Source organism: Physeter macrocephalus, chromosome 18 (genome assembly GCF_002837175.3).
Source record: "Physeter macrocephalus isolate SW-GA chromosome 18, ASM283717v5, whole genome shotgun sequence".
Lineage (NCBI taxonomy): Eukaryota > Metazoa > Chordata > Mammalia > Artiodactyla > Physeteridae > Physeter > Physeter macrocephalus.
Window position 1 is genome coordinate 79,708,827 of NC_041231.1, and position 15,433 is coordinate 79,724,259.

Here is a 15,433-nt window from a genome sequence, read left to right on the forward strand (position 1 = left end):
CCCTCAGAATGGGAGAAAACATTTGCAAATGAAGCAACTGACAAAGGGTTAGTCTCCAAAATATACAAGCAGCTCATGCAGCTCAATATCAAAAAAACAAACAACTCAATCCGAAAATGGGCAGAAGACCTAAATAGACATTTCTCCAAAGAAGATATACAGATTACCAACAAACACACGAAAGGATGCTCAACATCACTAATCATTAGAGAGATGCAAATCAAAATTACAATGAGGTATCACCTCACACTGGTCAGAATGGCCATCATCAAAAAATCTACAAACAATAAATGCTGTAGAGGGTGTGGAGAAAAGAGAACCCTCTTGCACTGCTGGTGGGAATGTAAATTAATATAGCCATGATGGAGAACAGTATGGAGGTTCCTTAAAAAACTAAAAATAGAACTACCATATGACCCAGCAATCCCACTACTGGGCATATAACCTGAGAAAACCATAATTCAAGAAGAGTCATGTCACAATGTTCGTTGCAGCACTATTTACAATAGCCAGGACATGGAAGCAACCTAAGTGTCCATCGACAGATAAATGGATAAAGAAGATGTGGCACATATATACAATGGAATATTACTCTGCCATAAAAAGAAACAAAATTGAGTTATTTGTAGTGAGGTGGATGGACCTAGGGTCTGTCATACAGAGTGAAGTAAGTCAGAAAGAGAAAAACAAATACCATATGCTAACACATATATACGGAATTTAAAAATAAATGGTTCTGAAGAAACTGGGGAAGGACAGGAATAAAGATGCAGACATAGAGAATGGACTTGAAGACACAGGGAGGGGGAAGGGTAAGCTGGGATGAAGTGAGAGAGTGGCATGAATGTAAAATAGACAGCTAGTGGGAAGCAGCCGCATAGCACAGGGAGATCAGCTCGGTGCTTTGTGACCACCTAGAAGGGTGGGATAGGGAGGGTGGGAGGGAGATGCAAGAGGGAGGGGATATGGGGGTATATGTGCACGTGTAGCTGATTCACTTTGTTGTATGGCAGAAGCTAACACAATATTATAAAGCAATTATACTCCAATAAAGATGTGAAAAAATGTATCAGGCACAGTTCTAAGGCATCTTATAAATATTAACTAATTTCATTCTCATAGAGATCAGTAAATAAATACTCTTATTTTCATCATTTTACAGATGAGAAAACTGAGACACAGAATCACATCAGTCTCGTGAGATTTCATAACCAGTAACATGCCCTGTCTCTGGTGCATGGAGTAGCCTGAGGAAAGAAGATCCCAAGGATTCCCACAAGGAACAAGGGGGTACTTATCACCCTCTTGAGTTAAGCTAAACTTCCATTAACTTCCGAAAGGTAAAGGACCTAGATAATTTGTTAGCAAAAAGCTTGGATGATATCTATGGCCCTTTCAACCACATCAGTCTGTGATTATAACACAGACACAAATTAACACCTTTTGAAATGTGTTCTAGTCTGATGCTCCTGTTCAAGTGAATCCTTTGAGAACATAGGTCCTGCTCAGTCCTCAAAATCTGCTTTATAGATGTTGTTGTCAGTTTCACAGGGTGGAGCTTCAGGCCTAGAAGTGGCAAATTTTTAAGGAGGGAAGCCAGGAGGATGTTCCCTTGACACTACCACTGATTTCAGAGTGTGGCAAGTTGTAGCCCAGTAGATACCTTAACATCCATTTATGTTCACCACCCCCTCCCACCATTTGTGACATTTTCTCAAAGACCCTAAACATTTGCTTAAAGCAATTTCCGTCTGTGACCTTCCCAGGAAATCAGAAAAATGTGACAGGGAAAATACAGCAGACGTGGATTTACTCACCGAAGGACAAACAATAGACTCTAAATTCAAGTTCAGTGTAGCTTGGGAAGAAAAAATCACAATAATCATGAAGCACAAAGTGGTTCTCCTTGGGGATTTCATGTCTTCAAGTTTGAGTTGCCTTGCCTGAAATGGAAATAGTATGGTTTAGAGATACAGTAATTCATTTATCAAACACAGAAAGAACTAGCAAACCCTGTCTCAAAGTTTGCACTACAAAAGGACCTTTTCAGTGAAGGGGAGAAAGGAAAGAGCATAAATACATCAACTGTAGAGAACAGTGTCTGCTCCAGACCCTGGGTGAGGGAAGGAGGATGTTAGGAAGGATAGGGGTTGGGAGGGCTGGGGATGGTACCTACAAACAGGAAAAAGATGGCAGATGTTGGGTACCTTTCCTAGAGACATAGAGAAGGAAAGAGAAAGGAGAAAGAGGAAAGAGAGGGAAAGCAAGAAAAAGGGAAAGACTACTCAGTACAAAATACTTTTAACCTTGTGGTTCAGTACATAGCATATGAACAAAAGGATTCAGAGAACAGTACTTTCCTTTGCTACGTGCAACACACTCTGATATTTTCAATTCAATTCTATCATCTTACACTATTTTTTTCTTTTAATTCTGGCAGTAAACCATTACATTGACTTTATGACCCACATTAATGGGCTATGACCCATTAGTATGAAAAATCCTGGACTCAGTCATAAAAATACAAGTTGTATTTTAGAGATTTTTACAGTGTATAATATGGAATATTGATATATAATATATCTCAAAATATTGATTTTTTATAGCTATCTCTTGGCAATGCTGGTAATGGAAACAAAGTTTTTCAGCGACCCGATGCATCATTGTTGCATTTGAAAGTTAGAGTATCATGTGGAATAATCCCACCTCTCATGGGTCTGAGGACCACGACAAACTACTTTGTGTAGATTCCTTTCCTTACTGACATTTTTATGTCCATGTGTTTTTGTGAAAAGAATACTTGACTAAGGAGATATGGGTTAGGATCCGGGATGACTACAAACTAATTGCATCCTTGACACTTCTCTGCATCCAGTTTGCTCATCTATGAAATGGGGATACTTAGACCTCCTCTAATTCTCTCACAGACTTCTCTGAGGCTCAGATGTGACTAAAAGCCATGCAGAGCTCCAGGGATGCTGGCTGCAATGGTTTCACCCTGACCTTAGTGGAATCCAGAGGGCCGCCATCAAGGACAGCCCTTGGTCCAGGCGTTGCCAGGGGCACCAGGGGACCTGGCCGGGATAACACGCAGAGAGATAGCCAAGATTTACATGCCAGGGAGGATTGGGTTTCAATCACCAGCTGTCGCTGCCTCCTTTTCCTCTTTCCCAGTGGAAAAGAAGGAAGAATAAGGCCCTGGAAAACTGACCCAATTTGCAGATCTGGCAATCAAATACATTTTGAAAATTCTACAACTCAACGGCTTTTGGAAAATGCTTTGCCATTTAGGTTACAGGAATAGATACTTAAGACCAGATGCATCTACTGCAGGGAGAGCATAACCACTCATTCCAACCACTCATGTTGAAGGGAGTAGGCGTTTGTGAGTGTGGACGGGGCTGATTTAGCCTGGGGATGACATTGTTTGGGGGATGAATCGGGTACCGCGGAGGGAATTTAATCTTTTTAGGCATTGACTTAGTGCACTGTACTGGCTGGTTCCATTTTGAGGCAGTTAATCCAGGAGACGAGCGATAGTAACCGAATAGTTAATGAGCCTCCCTTAGTACGTGACAGCCATGGAGGGACTCAGGTATTAAAGGAATTCAAGCTGACTCCACATCTTTCTCTCATTTCCCAATGTTGGCCTTTGTCAGAGTTAGCAAGGATTATCTTGGTCATGATAGTGACCAAATAAAATGGTCACAACCTAAATGGTCATGTCTGGTCCTTTTGTATAATAGCCACTGGCCAATACTGTCCACTGTCCCCATCTTCCCCCAGCCTCCCTGGACATAGTTCTTGATGAAATTGACATCCTTTTCTCTGTTGACCTATTTTGTGGCCATAAAATCACAATTCAGTAGAAATACGGATGTAGGAAGGACTGCACTGTGGGGAGGGCATGTTGTCTGGATACAGAAGGTAACAGCTACATACAGTCATCAGTTACACAGTAAGGGTGAAGGGCGGGTCTCCACTTGAAGGAAGAAGGCCATCGTTTTGAGGAAGAGGTAATATTAAAAATATTTGACAACCAATATGGCGCGAGCCTGACCAATCTGAACAGTGATACTAGCTGAAGATCAGTTCAGTTTTTAGGGCTCCTGCTTTGTTTGGGGAGAGCCTTCTGAAGACACGCTATTCTCACCTATATCAATAACGTCTCAGTAACCGTCCAGCTGTTCTCATCAGTGAGGAAGCTAGTGGAGGCTGTTTAACTTGGCTAACGGGGAAGAGAATCCAAATCCATTCAACGAAAAGCCCAGAGTAGCACCCCACGTCAAGGCAATATATCTTCAGTAGGGCCCCTTTAATTGTAAATCCCTGAGAAGTTTATATTTATTCCAAATTCCTGGAGTAAATGGCAGACCACAACTAAGAAACTCAGAGACAAGCAGAGGCAGAAAGGGAAAGAAATATATCTGATGTCATTTCCAATTTCTTTCTCCTTTTAAATTATAAATTCTGGACACTGTCTACTAAAACTCACCAACCTATATGAGCCTGCTGTATCTTAGAAAAAGCTGGGAGAGATGATCTCATGCTCAGTAGTAACCCTGGGGTGATGAGCAACTTCCTGGTTCCTCAGACTCTGTTTTCCTGTCTGTGAAGTTAGAAGAGAGGGGGAGGGAAATCAAGCACCCTGACATCATAAGCCTCATATGCCGGGAAGGAGTCGCCAGGATTCTCAGCCTCACTGCACTTGGAGGACGCGGGTCTGGGTTCCTTGGAGCAGTCTTTAACAACATTCTCTTTTGGAGGGATGTGCACCAGAAACATTCATTGTGAAACTGACCTGAAACACATCAGGGAACGGTTCTCCCAAACCTTCTAAACAGCCAGTGCTTCAAATCAACTGGTCTCCAGGAAACCCTTCCTCAGCCCTGAGCTGCGGCGATTTGATCGAGGGGGTGGGAACAGGAGTCAAGAGGCTTGTACACCTTGCAAGTTTAGAAGCCTGTTCTTGAAATGGCCACATCTGTGTGGTCTGATGACCCAATGTCATCATCAATTTATGATTCCAAGCTCCGTATAAACAGGGCAATCGTGAGACTCGTTCTGGAAATGATTTCCTAAGCTCTACACAGCTCTGCCCTCCTGTGCTCTCTGGTGTTCTCGGCCCCTCTCCGCTGGGGACCCCAGCCTTGATACTCTCCTTGGCTCCCCCTGGGGAGGAGGAAGGCAAGAGGTGAAAGCAAGCCCACATTTGATCAGCCTCTGCCCAGGTGCCTCGTCCTTCCTCCAGTCCAGGGCTCTGCTCCTGGCTTGGTCCCTGAGCACAGCCCCTCCCCTTAACATTGTCTGGGTACCACCACCCTGGAAGGAAGTTCCCTGGAGTATTTGAGCCTCATCTGCTTAAATGGTTCTTATCCCTGGCTGCACATCAGAACAAGCACCTGGGGAATTTCTCTTTTTTTTTCTTCCTCTTTTCATTTGTTTATTTGTTGTTTTAATATCATGCCAGACCAATTGAATTAGCATTTCTGGCAGGGAAGGGAGCTGAGCATCTGTACCTGTCCCAGCTGTTTCTGATGCAGAGGGAGGTTTGAGGTCTGCAGGTCCACGTTTTCAGCATCCCATTGCTCTATCCACACCCCTGTCACTTTCCATCACCAGCCTATAGTCCTCTGTCTACTAAAGAAACTACATAGAAACAGAATCTTAAGGGGGATGCATTTAGGAGGCAGTCAATCAATGGTGGATGAATGAATGGTTTCATGGGAGTATGGACTCAAATGTGATCTACCCAGTAGTTTTTGATGCAATTAAGCAGCCAAGTCTGTTATTTGAGGTTGTATTATATATCTCACATAGAATCAATCATGGTGCACAATTACGAACCAACAAATATTGAGAAATTTCTGTGGGCCTAAATTCGTGCTACGCATTCGTGATTTGACATGAGTCATGGTCCTTGTCCCTAAGAAGTTCTCAATCTCATCGGGAAGACATGAAACAGAGACTGGAAGAAAAAATGTACGTTTAAAAGATGGTATTTACTAAATGCCTACTAGGTACCAGGCACAGCCCTCAGTGCAATTAATATGTTCATTCACTTAATTTGCCTCTCACAATAAGCCTGTGAGGTAGGTGTTTTAATCCTACTTCATAGATGAGAACGTGAAGGCTCTCAGAGAGGTTACCGAACTGACCCAGGCCGCCCAGCTAGTAAGTAACAGAGTGAGAATCGCCCCCAACTTGGCCTGTCTCCAAAGTGAGCTGCAGTGTGAAGGGATGAGATGACTGGAGGAAGTTGGACAGGGGGAAGTTGGGTGAGTTTGGGAGTGACCGAGGTCGCCAGCCAGACCCTGAAGGATCTGACTTGGAAAGAAAATGAACGTAATGACATTAGGGGTCCAGTGATTCTCTCCTTCCTAGAATAGACTGTAGTGGAAAGAGCACTAGCTTTGATGCAAAACAGGCCTATGTTCTGATTCCAGCTCCATCACTTAGTAACTGTTGGTGAGACACTTAACCTCATGGAGCCTCAGTTTCCTGATGTGAATAATGGGGATCACAGTACCCGCTTTGCAGCATTGTTGTAAAGATTAGAGATCGTGCCCACAAAGCACAAAAAAGCCTGGTCACAGCTGAATTTGTTAGGGCTGAGTTGTGTCCTCCAAAATTAATATGTTGAATTCCAACCCCCCAGCAGCTCAGAATGTGACCTTATTTGGAGACAGGGTCTTTAAAGAGGTCATTGCATCAAAATGAGGTCATATGGGTGGGGCCCTAATCCAATATGACCAGTGACCATATAAGAGGAGATTAGGGCACAGACCCACACAGAGGAATGACCACATGAAGACACCAGAGGAAGACAGCATCTACAAGCCAAGGAGAGAGGCTTCTGAAGAAACCAATTCTGCCAACACCTTGATTTCAGACCTCCAAGCTCCAGAATTGTGAGAAAATAAATTTCTGTTGTTTAAGCTACCCAATCTGCAGGACTTTATTACAGTGCTCCTAGCAAACTACTATAGAATTCAATAAAAATGATACCTCTTTTTATTTTTTATCACTCAAAAAGTGTGAGTGTGGCCCTCTGGTCTGCTGCCCAGTATCTACTATTTATTCTGGGAATGTTTTTATGTAAATTGAAAAATGGATTATTGGTGTGTCTGAATAGAGCATAAAACATACACAGTTTAAAACTGAAAGACAAATGAGAATTCATCTCTAGTTCAAGCACTCTTGCCAGCCCTCTACAAACACACACACACACACACACACACACACACACACACACTAACACACACACACACATGCACACACACACACACCTCTTAGTTTTTTAGATGAGAAAACTAGGGCCTGGCAAGGGCTATGTGTCTCAGGGGCAGCTAGGGGTTGAGTCAGTCAGGACAGCAGAGTTCAACCAAGGATTCTTAAAATTCTATCAATAGATAATAATGTTTTCCTACAGTCAGACAAGTTGTTTGGGATAGGATGGTGGAGAATAATTATCAGCAATGATGATGGTGATGCTGATGGTGATAGATCCCTGTCATTTCCTGGATCTGTTTCAGGCATGGTGCTAAGCTCTCTCCAAGGATTATGTCATTTAACCCTCTCAATGATCCTATGATACCACTAAATTATCCCTAATTATTCCATATTCAAAAATGGAAATGGAAGGTTAGAAGGATGAGTAGCTCACCAAGATTGCACAGTTGATATGTGGCAGTGACAAAATTATAAATTTTGCAATCTATTCCATTGGGAAAAGGTACCATTTGGCCTATGAGATCTTCTTAGTGAGATTTGAATAAGAATAAATGGAAAACTTTCTCTATATGGACCTTAGACCAGGCAACTGAAATCTAGCCTCACTTTGGCACTGATTGGTTCGTGAACTGGGGCAAGTCACTTCACCTCTCTGAGTCTCAGTTTTCCTTTTCAGCAAAGCCAGGGAGCTGATGGCCCCTGGTGATTTCAAATTTGGGGTAGAGGAACTGGCCTCTGAAGGTGCCAAAATTTCGCACAATTATTTCAGATCCATTGTAACCTCACTTAGGCTTCTGAGCCTAACCGTAACTCTCTCTTGCACTCATCTCTCACATCTCTGGTTGACTCCGCAGTCCAGGCCTTCACTGCCCCTCACATGCACCACTGCGATGGCTGGATTCTTTTCCTCTCTGCCCATCACCTATGTAGATGCGAGATTGACCTTCTGGAAGTGCTCTTCTCACGTGTTACCTCTGTTCAGCTCCCAGCTGCTCTCGGAACAAAGGCGATGGCTTTTGCTGTTGCTGAAGGTCCTCATGACCTGGAGCTGGCTTATTTAATAAGCACCTGTCATATTTTCACTACTGTAGCTGGTTGCTTTCTCATAATTTAAAATAGTGCAAGAGATTTCCCAATGTTCATGCAAAAGTAATAATACGAACATTAACCTTTGAGACTTAATCCTGCGAGTGGGGAAGGGTAGTTATTATGGTCAAACTATTTTTCAGTGTTTGGCAAAACCAAAGTAATCCTGTCATCATTTACTTGGTTTCTTGATCTCCCTTTTTTTCCTGCCCCTTCGTCTCAACGTAATCACCACATATTCAAATTCTATCCACCCTTTAATGCTCAGGCAAACGACTGCCTCCTGGTTGGAGATTCCCTGCTCTGTTCAGCTATAAATGGGAGGTCAGGGCTTGTGAATATGGTGGGCACATAAAACTCAAGATATTTGGTTAAAAAGTGGAGGAGAGAGAGTAGTGATTCTTCCTATAGGTAAACTGATCGGTTTCTGTGTCCTGCAGAGAAGGTGATGTTATATGCATGGCTTTCTAAGAAAGGAAGAATTGCACTGCATGCCAGGACACTGACAGGGAGAGCCATGCATCTTACTAATCTTTGGCCTGTGTGTGGCTAACCAGACAGGTATTGTATCCTTTGAAAAAGCCAATGGTATATCTTCCTATGCCCTGTTCCCTATGTTCTGGGGCACATACTATATTATACTACTACTAGAGAATAATTCAAAGCAGAGTTCCCCTTGATGGCAGATAATGAATGGTAGGATGAAATTTCAGGACTTCCATTGCAAATTTGACTGAGATTATTATTCTTTGCTCAGGGTTCCAATTAAGACAGGATGTCAGCAATAACCTCCCTCCTGAATTGCAGAAGTGCAGATTAAAAGTCCTCAAGGACTACTTTAAGAGCCCGCCTTCACAGATCTGTATTTTCAAACACAGAAGTGATAAAACTTACCTTTGCTGACCTTATCTAATGAGATGATTCATCCGTCACACATGCAGAACTATAAGCTAAATATTTATTTAACACAAACACAATACCAATGAAAGAACTGCCTTGACATTTTTTTTTTTTTCTATTTAATTTTCCTTTGCCTTAAAATAAAGTCCTGCAGTAGCATTGTGTCAGGGTAGCTCAGTCCTTTCAGATTACAGAGGAACATTTGTTGGTACACAATGGGGTCAAGTTTTCTAAAACACACTGCACATGTGTGTGGCATTGATAATCTTTTATCCTTCTTTCCTTGTTGTAAATCACTGGAGGATTTTAACCTTTGAGCAAGAGATTGCCATCTCCATGAAAACATTAAGTTCCTAACTCTGCTCTTATCTCAACCATCTTGCTACTTTCATTTACCACATGGAGGGGTTTCCCTAAGCCCTGGCAAGACAATGCATTTCGCCTGCCACGGAGGGTGGCCCTGGGCTTGGCTGCCAGTCTGTGTAGAGCCTCAGGGGCCTTGGGTGTTGGTCCAAACCTTTACCATTCTGTGGTTCTACTCTTTACGAGGTGAGATTCAAAATAGTACTGAGTATTCTAATAACAACAATAGTGGCCCAATCAGAGCAGTCCCTGGTCGCTGCAAGACCTGAGGCCTCAGGGCCCTCATTGCCAGGTAGTGGGGAGGTCTGTGGAAGGGTCCAAGGCAAGCAACTGGGTGACCGAGGCAGAGGTGGGAGGGGGCACTCTGGACACTCCAGGGGCTCCGGGGCAGCAGTTATTTATCTACCTTGTGGTTTCAATTATTCCAACATTTTAATATTCGGCAGGGCCATCTTAGCCCTCTGTGTTCCCTCCTCTCCCAGCCCCCATTCACTCCATATCACTGACATCAGGCATTGGTGTCGTTAGCCAGTGACTTCACTCCTCTTAAATTTCCATTTTGTTAGACTTTAAGAATAATGTATGTATGCGTGCTACTTAAAATGAAAAAAAGTATTATTTTTCCCCCAAAATACAGTACCCTGAGAAGTCATGGCCATTCCAAAATTTCCTTAATCTGGATAGTCTGACTTTAGTCCTCACCTTATTATGAAAAGTATTTTCTAAAGGGTAAGCTGGGACAAAGTGAGAGAGTGGCATGGACATATATACACTACCAAATGTAAAACAGATAGCTAGTGGGAAGCAGCTGCATAGCACAGGGAGATCAGCTCAGTGCTTTGTGACCACCTAGAGGGGTGGGATAGGGAGGGTGGGAGGGAGATGCAAGAGGGAGGGGATATGGGGACATATGTGTACATATAGCTGATTCACTTTGTTACACAGCAGAAACTAACACGCCATCGTAAAGCAATTATACTCTAATAAAGATGTTTAAAAAAAAAAAGTATTTTCTAAAGGGTGACATTCTTCACTAGTGCTCTCCTCCCTGGTTTCTTGTTGGTTTCTGACCACACTTAACACCTCCTCCTTCACAGCCCCCTCTTTTCCCCTGGGGTCTCTCCTCGCTCCAGTCTTTGCTCCTTTCTCTCCTCCTATGATTCCATCCTCCTCATCCTACACTGGCTCACTGTAGGGCCTCCAAACCTCCCTTGGGTCCTTTAATCATCTCCCTTGACACCCTTTCTCTTAGGGAGCTTTTCCACAACTATAGCTTTAATTATCAGTTTCCATGAAAATTCCCCAAACTCTATTTCCACCTTGATCTCTTTGCTAAATATTAGGAGCATCTTTCCAACTGGACTATTTCCACCTGGGTCTAAATTCAGCTCATCCAGAACGAATGTGTCTCTTCTCTCCCAACCCACCTCTTCCCAGGTTTGCCAGCTGCTGGTTTCATTCTTCAGTTTCACAGACTCACAACCCCACAGGTATTCCTGGTTTCAAGAATTGAGGACAGGAGTGGGAGGACCAATTCAACCATTTGCTAAGTCGTGTAAATACCTCCACTGCCATGTTTTCTTTTCCTCAGCCTCCATATTGGTGTGGACATTACCATCTCATCATTATCATTATCACCGGGATGACTGCAGCAATCTCCTGAATCCTTCCTCCTTTCCTCCCTGTCCAATATCCCATACCATCAGCTGATTCATTTGCCTAGAACACTATTTTTTCATAGATTGCTACTTGTACTGTATTCAAGTACTCTGAACATTCTCAAATGCCCAGAGAATATTTGGGCTAATTCACCTGGCAAGCATGGTCACCGCAACCTGAGGAAAACCCAGCCCTGCTACATTTTTCTTCCAGGACACTTGGATACAGAACAGGCTGACCTACTCACAAGCTTTTACTGTACCTTTTTTTTTGCAAAATGTGTCCTAAGTATTAACAATAAATATTGGTTGAATGGATTGTTACCTCTTAACTTCTTCTCACACTATTCTTGGCAGCTGAAATGACCCATTCCTCCCTTCTGAGATTTACTCATTATTTCAGGTCTTGCTTATTCCCTTAGTAACAACAATTGCTATCATTTATCAAGCCCTCGCTATATGCTGGCATTAGACTAAGAGCTCTGCATGTACTAGGCTCATTTAATCCTTAGATCCTATATTGTTTGAAGTAGCAATATCCCCATTTTACTGATGGAGAAACTGAGACTTCGGTAAATTAAATCACACACCCCAAGTCACACAGTATGTAGCCAGCTCTGTTGCTGAATCTGAGCTCTTACCCTTTATAGCACATGCCTCTCTTCTTGTCTTTTCAAGAGATACATCATTCTTTGGAATACACTGCATTTCTCTCCTCCGCTACTCTGCTGGCCCTGGCATCTGTATTTTTTTGCAGCACTATTGTGGTTTTTGGAGCACAGCGTAGTAATTAGGCCTCTGGACTGGTAAGTCAGACTGCCTGAGCTGGAATCCCAACTTCACTACTTGCCAGCTTTGTGTGCTTCGGGCAACTTACTTAAAATTGTGTGTCCTTTTGTCTATAAAGTAGGTATTATAATAGTACCTGAGGTATTGGATTATTGGAATAACTGTATGACTTAACAGTCTTTGTAAAGCACTGAACACAGTGCCTGGCACATAATAAGTACTCAGTAAATATTACCTGTTATTATTAAAATTTCCAAGGCCTGTGCCTTGCCTCCCATTCGGAGTATAAGCTGATCAAAGGAAAGGATTCTCTGTCTTTGTAATTCCACAGCTCTTTGCACACCTATCACCGTAAATGCTTCCACTAAGCTGTGACTTTAAAGGTTTCAGCTCTGTGGTTATCTTTTAGGAAATAGGCAAGACTCCAGTTATTTTAACCATCATCATTAGAATCAGACAACATGAGTTGAAATGCTGAGCTGGTAAATAACGTGTGAGTTCATAGCGCCTCCACAGTCAACACAGATATTTAACCCAACAAGCCTTCCTGCAGCACCTACTCTGTGTTGAAACTCTCAGGACCTGGGGAAACTGAAGCTGAGAGCCCCCCCTCCTACCCAGTGCTCCTTATAAAGGAGACAAAGATTACAGCGATGAGTGATACTAATTTGGATTATACTGAGAAATGTCGGTGAGGAAGTTTCTAGGGACACATCTTCTGATTAAAACACAGCTCTGGGGATTCCCTGGTGGCACAGTGGTTAAGAATCCGCCTGCCAATGCAGGGGACACAGGTTTGATCCCTGGTCCAGAAAGATCCCACATGCCGTGGAGCAACTAACCCCGTGAGCCACAACTGCTGAACCCGCGTGCCACAACTACTGAAGCTCGCGCACCTAAAGCCCGTGCTCTGCAACAAGAGAAGCCACTGCAATGAGAAGCCCAGGTACCACCACGAAGAGTAGCACCCGCTTGCCACAACTACAAAAAAGCCCGCGCACAGCAACGAAGACCCAACGCAGCCAAAAATAAATAAGTAAATAAATAAAATCTATTTTAAAAAAACAGCTCTGAATTATTGTCTCTCCATCTATAGATCAATCCAGAAAGTGGCGGATCATGCAAAGGATAATTAGTATTTCTTTTTCTGGGAACTGAGACACATGTTAAAATGACATTGAGTAGAATAGATGACCCCCACCCCGTAGTCATTTGGGGGTAGAAGAGCACGTCCTGTTTACCTAGAACATTTCATCTGATTTTGTAAACTCTGCAAGTAACAGGGAGCCAGTGAATCTGCAGGGAAGCCAGTGGGGTTGTTCTGATTTAAACTTGAAAGGCAGTGCCATTGTCTGCAGAGTAGAGATGCCTCTTCATTCTCACCTGCAGACATGAGAGGGGGCTGTTCCTCTCCTAAACAGGAGCCGCCAGAATCCTAATACATGATGTTCGCAGCTGCTAGGACTTCTGGCCCCAACTTCTCGGCTCCATGAAGCGGTATCACTTCTGCTTCTCAATTTAGACTTTATCTCTTACGGTTTGGACTCAGTGGTTCTCAACCCTCACTGCATAACAGAATCACTTTGGAGGTTTAAAAACAAACGAACCAAACAAAAAACCATGCCCGAGCCCTTTCCCCAGAGATTCTGACTCAGCTGTTCCAGGGAAGTGTCTGGGCATTGTTTTCTTTTTGTTAAGTTTCTGGGGGTGATACCGATGGACAGCAGGCATTAGAATCTGCTAAAATCTGGACCAGGCAATAGCTTAATCTGTCTACAGACTTCCAGCACTACTGGGAATCCATGTTGCTACCAAGTTGATAGAATCTAGCCAATCACATTCATTCTCTATTCCACATGACTTTTATCCTTACGTTGGAAAGGCAGAGATCTGGGCTTCTTCTTATTTCAGTACCCCCAAAAGATTAATTGTGAGATGCTGAGCAAACAGCGAAACCTCTGAGCCTCTCATTTTTGTATTCCATAAAATGGGAACAAGCTACCTGCTTTACCTGTGACATGGTGAAGGATGAGGAGGTCTCTATCAGGGGCTAGCACTGTGCAGTAGGGTGAAATGATTAATTGAATTACCCTGAGAAAGAGTCAAGGCAGGCAAATTTAACAGGATGGTCAAGAAAGCACCAGAGAATGTCCAAAATCAGCAGGGCCAACTGGCCCTCTAGTTTGGGGTAGAGAAACCTTGGGAAGGGCAAGAAAATGCCAAATAGCAACTGAAAGTATTTTGTGATTATTCTTGGACTTGACATTGCTCATGCAACTTCATTCCAGATCCTCTCTCCATGACCCATACCGACTTGTTCACAGTGTTGTTTTCTTATTCACTTCTCTCATAATAATGTATGGAAGGAAAAAAAATAAAAGGCCACCTTTTACAGAAAGCTAAAAGAAATAGAAAATGAACCCATCTGTTAAACCCAACTATTATCCATTAAATAAAAGGGGAATCTCTCCCACACTCTCCCTATTTTCCCAGAGCCAACCACTTAATCTAGCTGGCTAGCTATCATCTATCTATTTATCTATCCATCCATCCATCTATCTGTCCGGTTAATTTTCTTTTCTTTTATTTTCCAGAACAGAATGCCTTTGATGGCCTTCAGGAGAGAAGTCCAAACTACTAGTTGAAAAATCTAGAATTTAATCCCTGGGAAATTGTTATGAATACTATTAGTTGCCAAAGCCAAAACCAATACAAAAATAATAATGCTGAAAATGAATAAAACTCTTTCAAACTTTTCTAAATATTAAAAGAGCTGTTCACATTCCCCATGTATTATTTTTTCTTTCCAGTGAGAGGAAGGTATTGTTAAAGACCAATACATGGATCTGACAATGAGAATTACCTGTACTCTTATGTGCCCTGACTTGTCCTAAGGGCTGGGAAGACAGAAAAATAAGTCATTTAACTGGTAATATACACAGCAAACAACTGATGGGATAACTTTGGGGAGGGAAAAAACTAATGCATATCCGGTGTGCGGGGCTTGAAAAATTGTTAGACATAGTCTATTATAGTATGAATATAGTCATGCATTACTTGTGTAATTCAAAAATGAAAGGCCCCAAACATTAGCCCTTTATGAAGGGAAAAACTGAGCTGCAGTGAGGGGGTGTGGCCTGGTTTTCTACAAAGTACAAGAAAACATGGTGTAAACCCAATCCAAAAATGGGCAGAAGACCTAAATAGACATTTCTCCAAAGAAGATATACAGATTGCCAACAAACACACGAAAGGATGCTCAACATCACTAATCATTAGAGAGATGCAAATCAAATCTACAGTGAGGTATTACCTCACACCGGACAGAATGGCCATCATCAAAAAATCTACAAACTACAAATGCTGGACGACAGCCACTATGGAGAACAGTATGGAGGTTCCTT

General features: G+C 42.7%; 1 protein-coding gene across 12 annotated transcripts in view; it reads right to left on the reverse strand.

The window, feature by feature from the left end:
• The window catches only part of ADGRF5 (adhesion G protein-coupled receptor F5), a 143,519-nt gene that overhangs the window by 89,197 nt on the left and 38,889 nt on the right, over nt 1–15,433 (reverse strand). For all 12 annotated transcript variants that reach the window (XM_055079599.1, XM_055079600.1, XM_055079598.1 and 9 more), the window contains exon 3: nt 1,818–1,943. In XM_055079599.1, coding sequence (XP_054935574.1) covers nt 1,818–1,919 — 102 coding nt within the window. In that variant the 5' untranslated portion in view covers nt 1,920–1,943. The remainder of the gene's footprint in view (nt 1–1,817; nt 1,944–15,433) is intronic.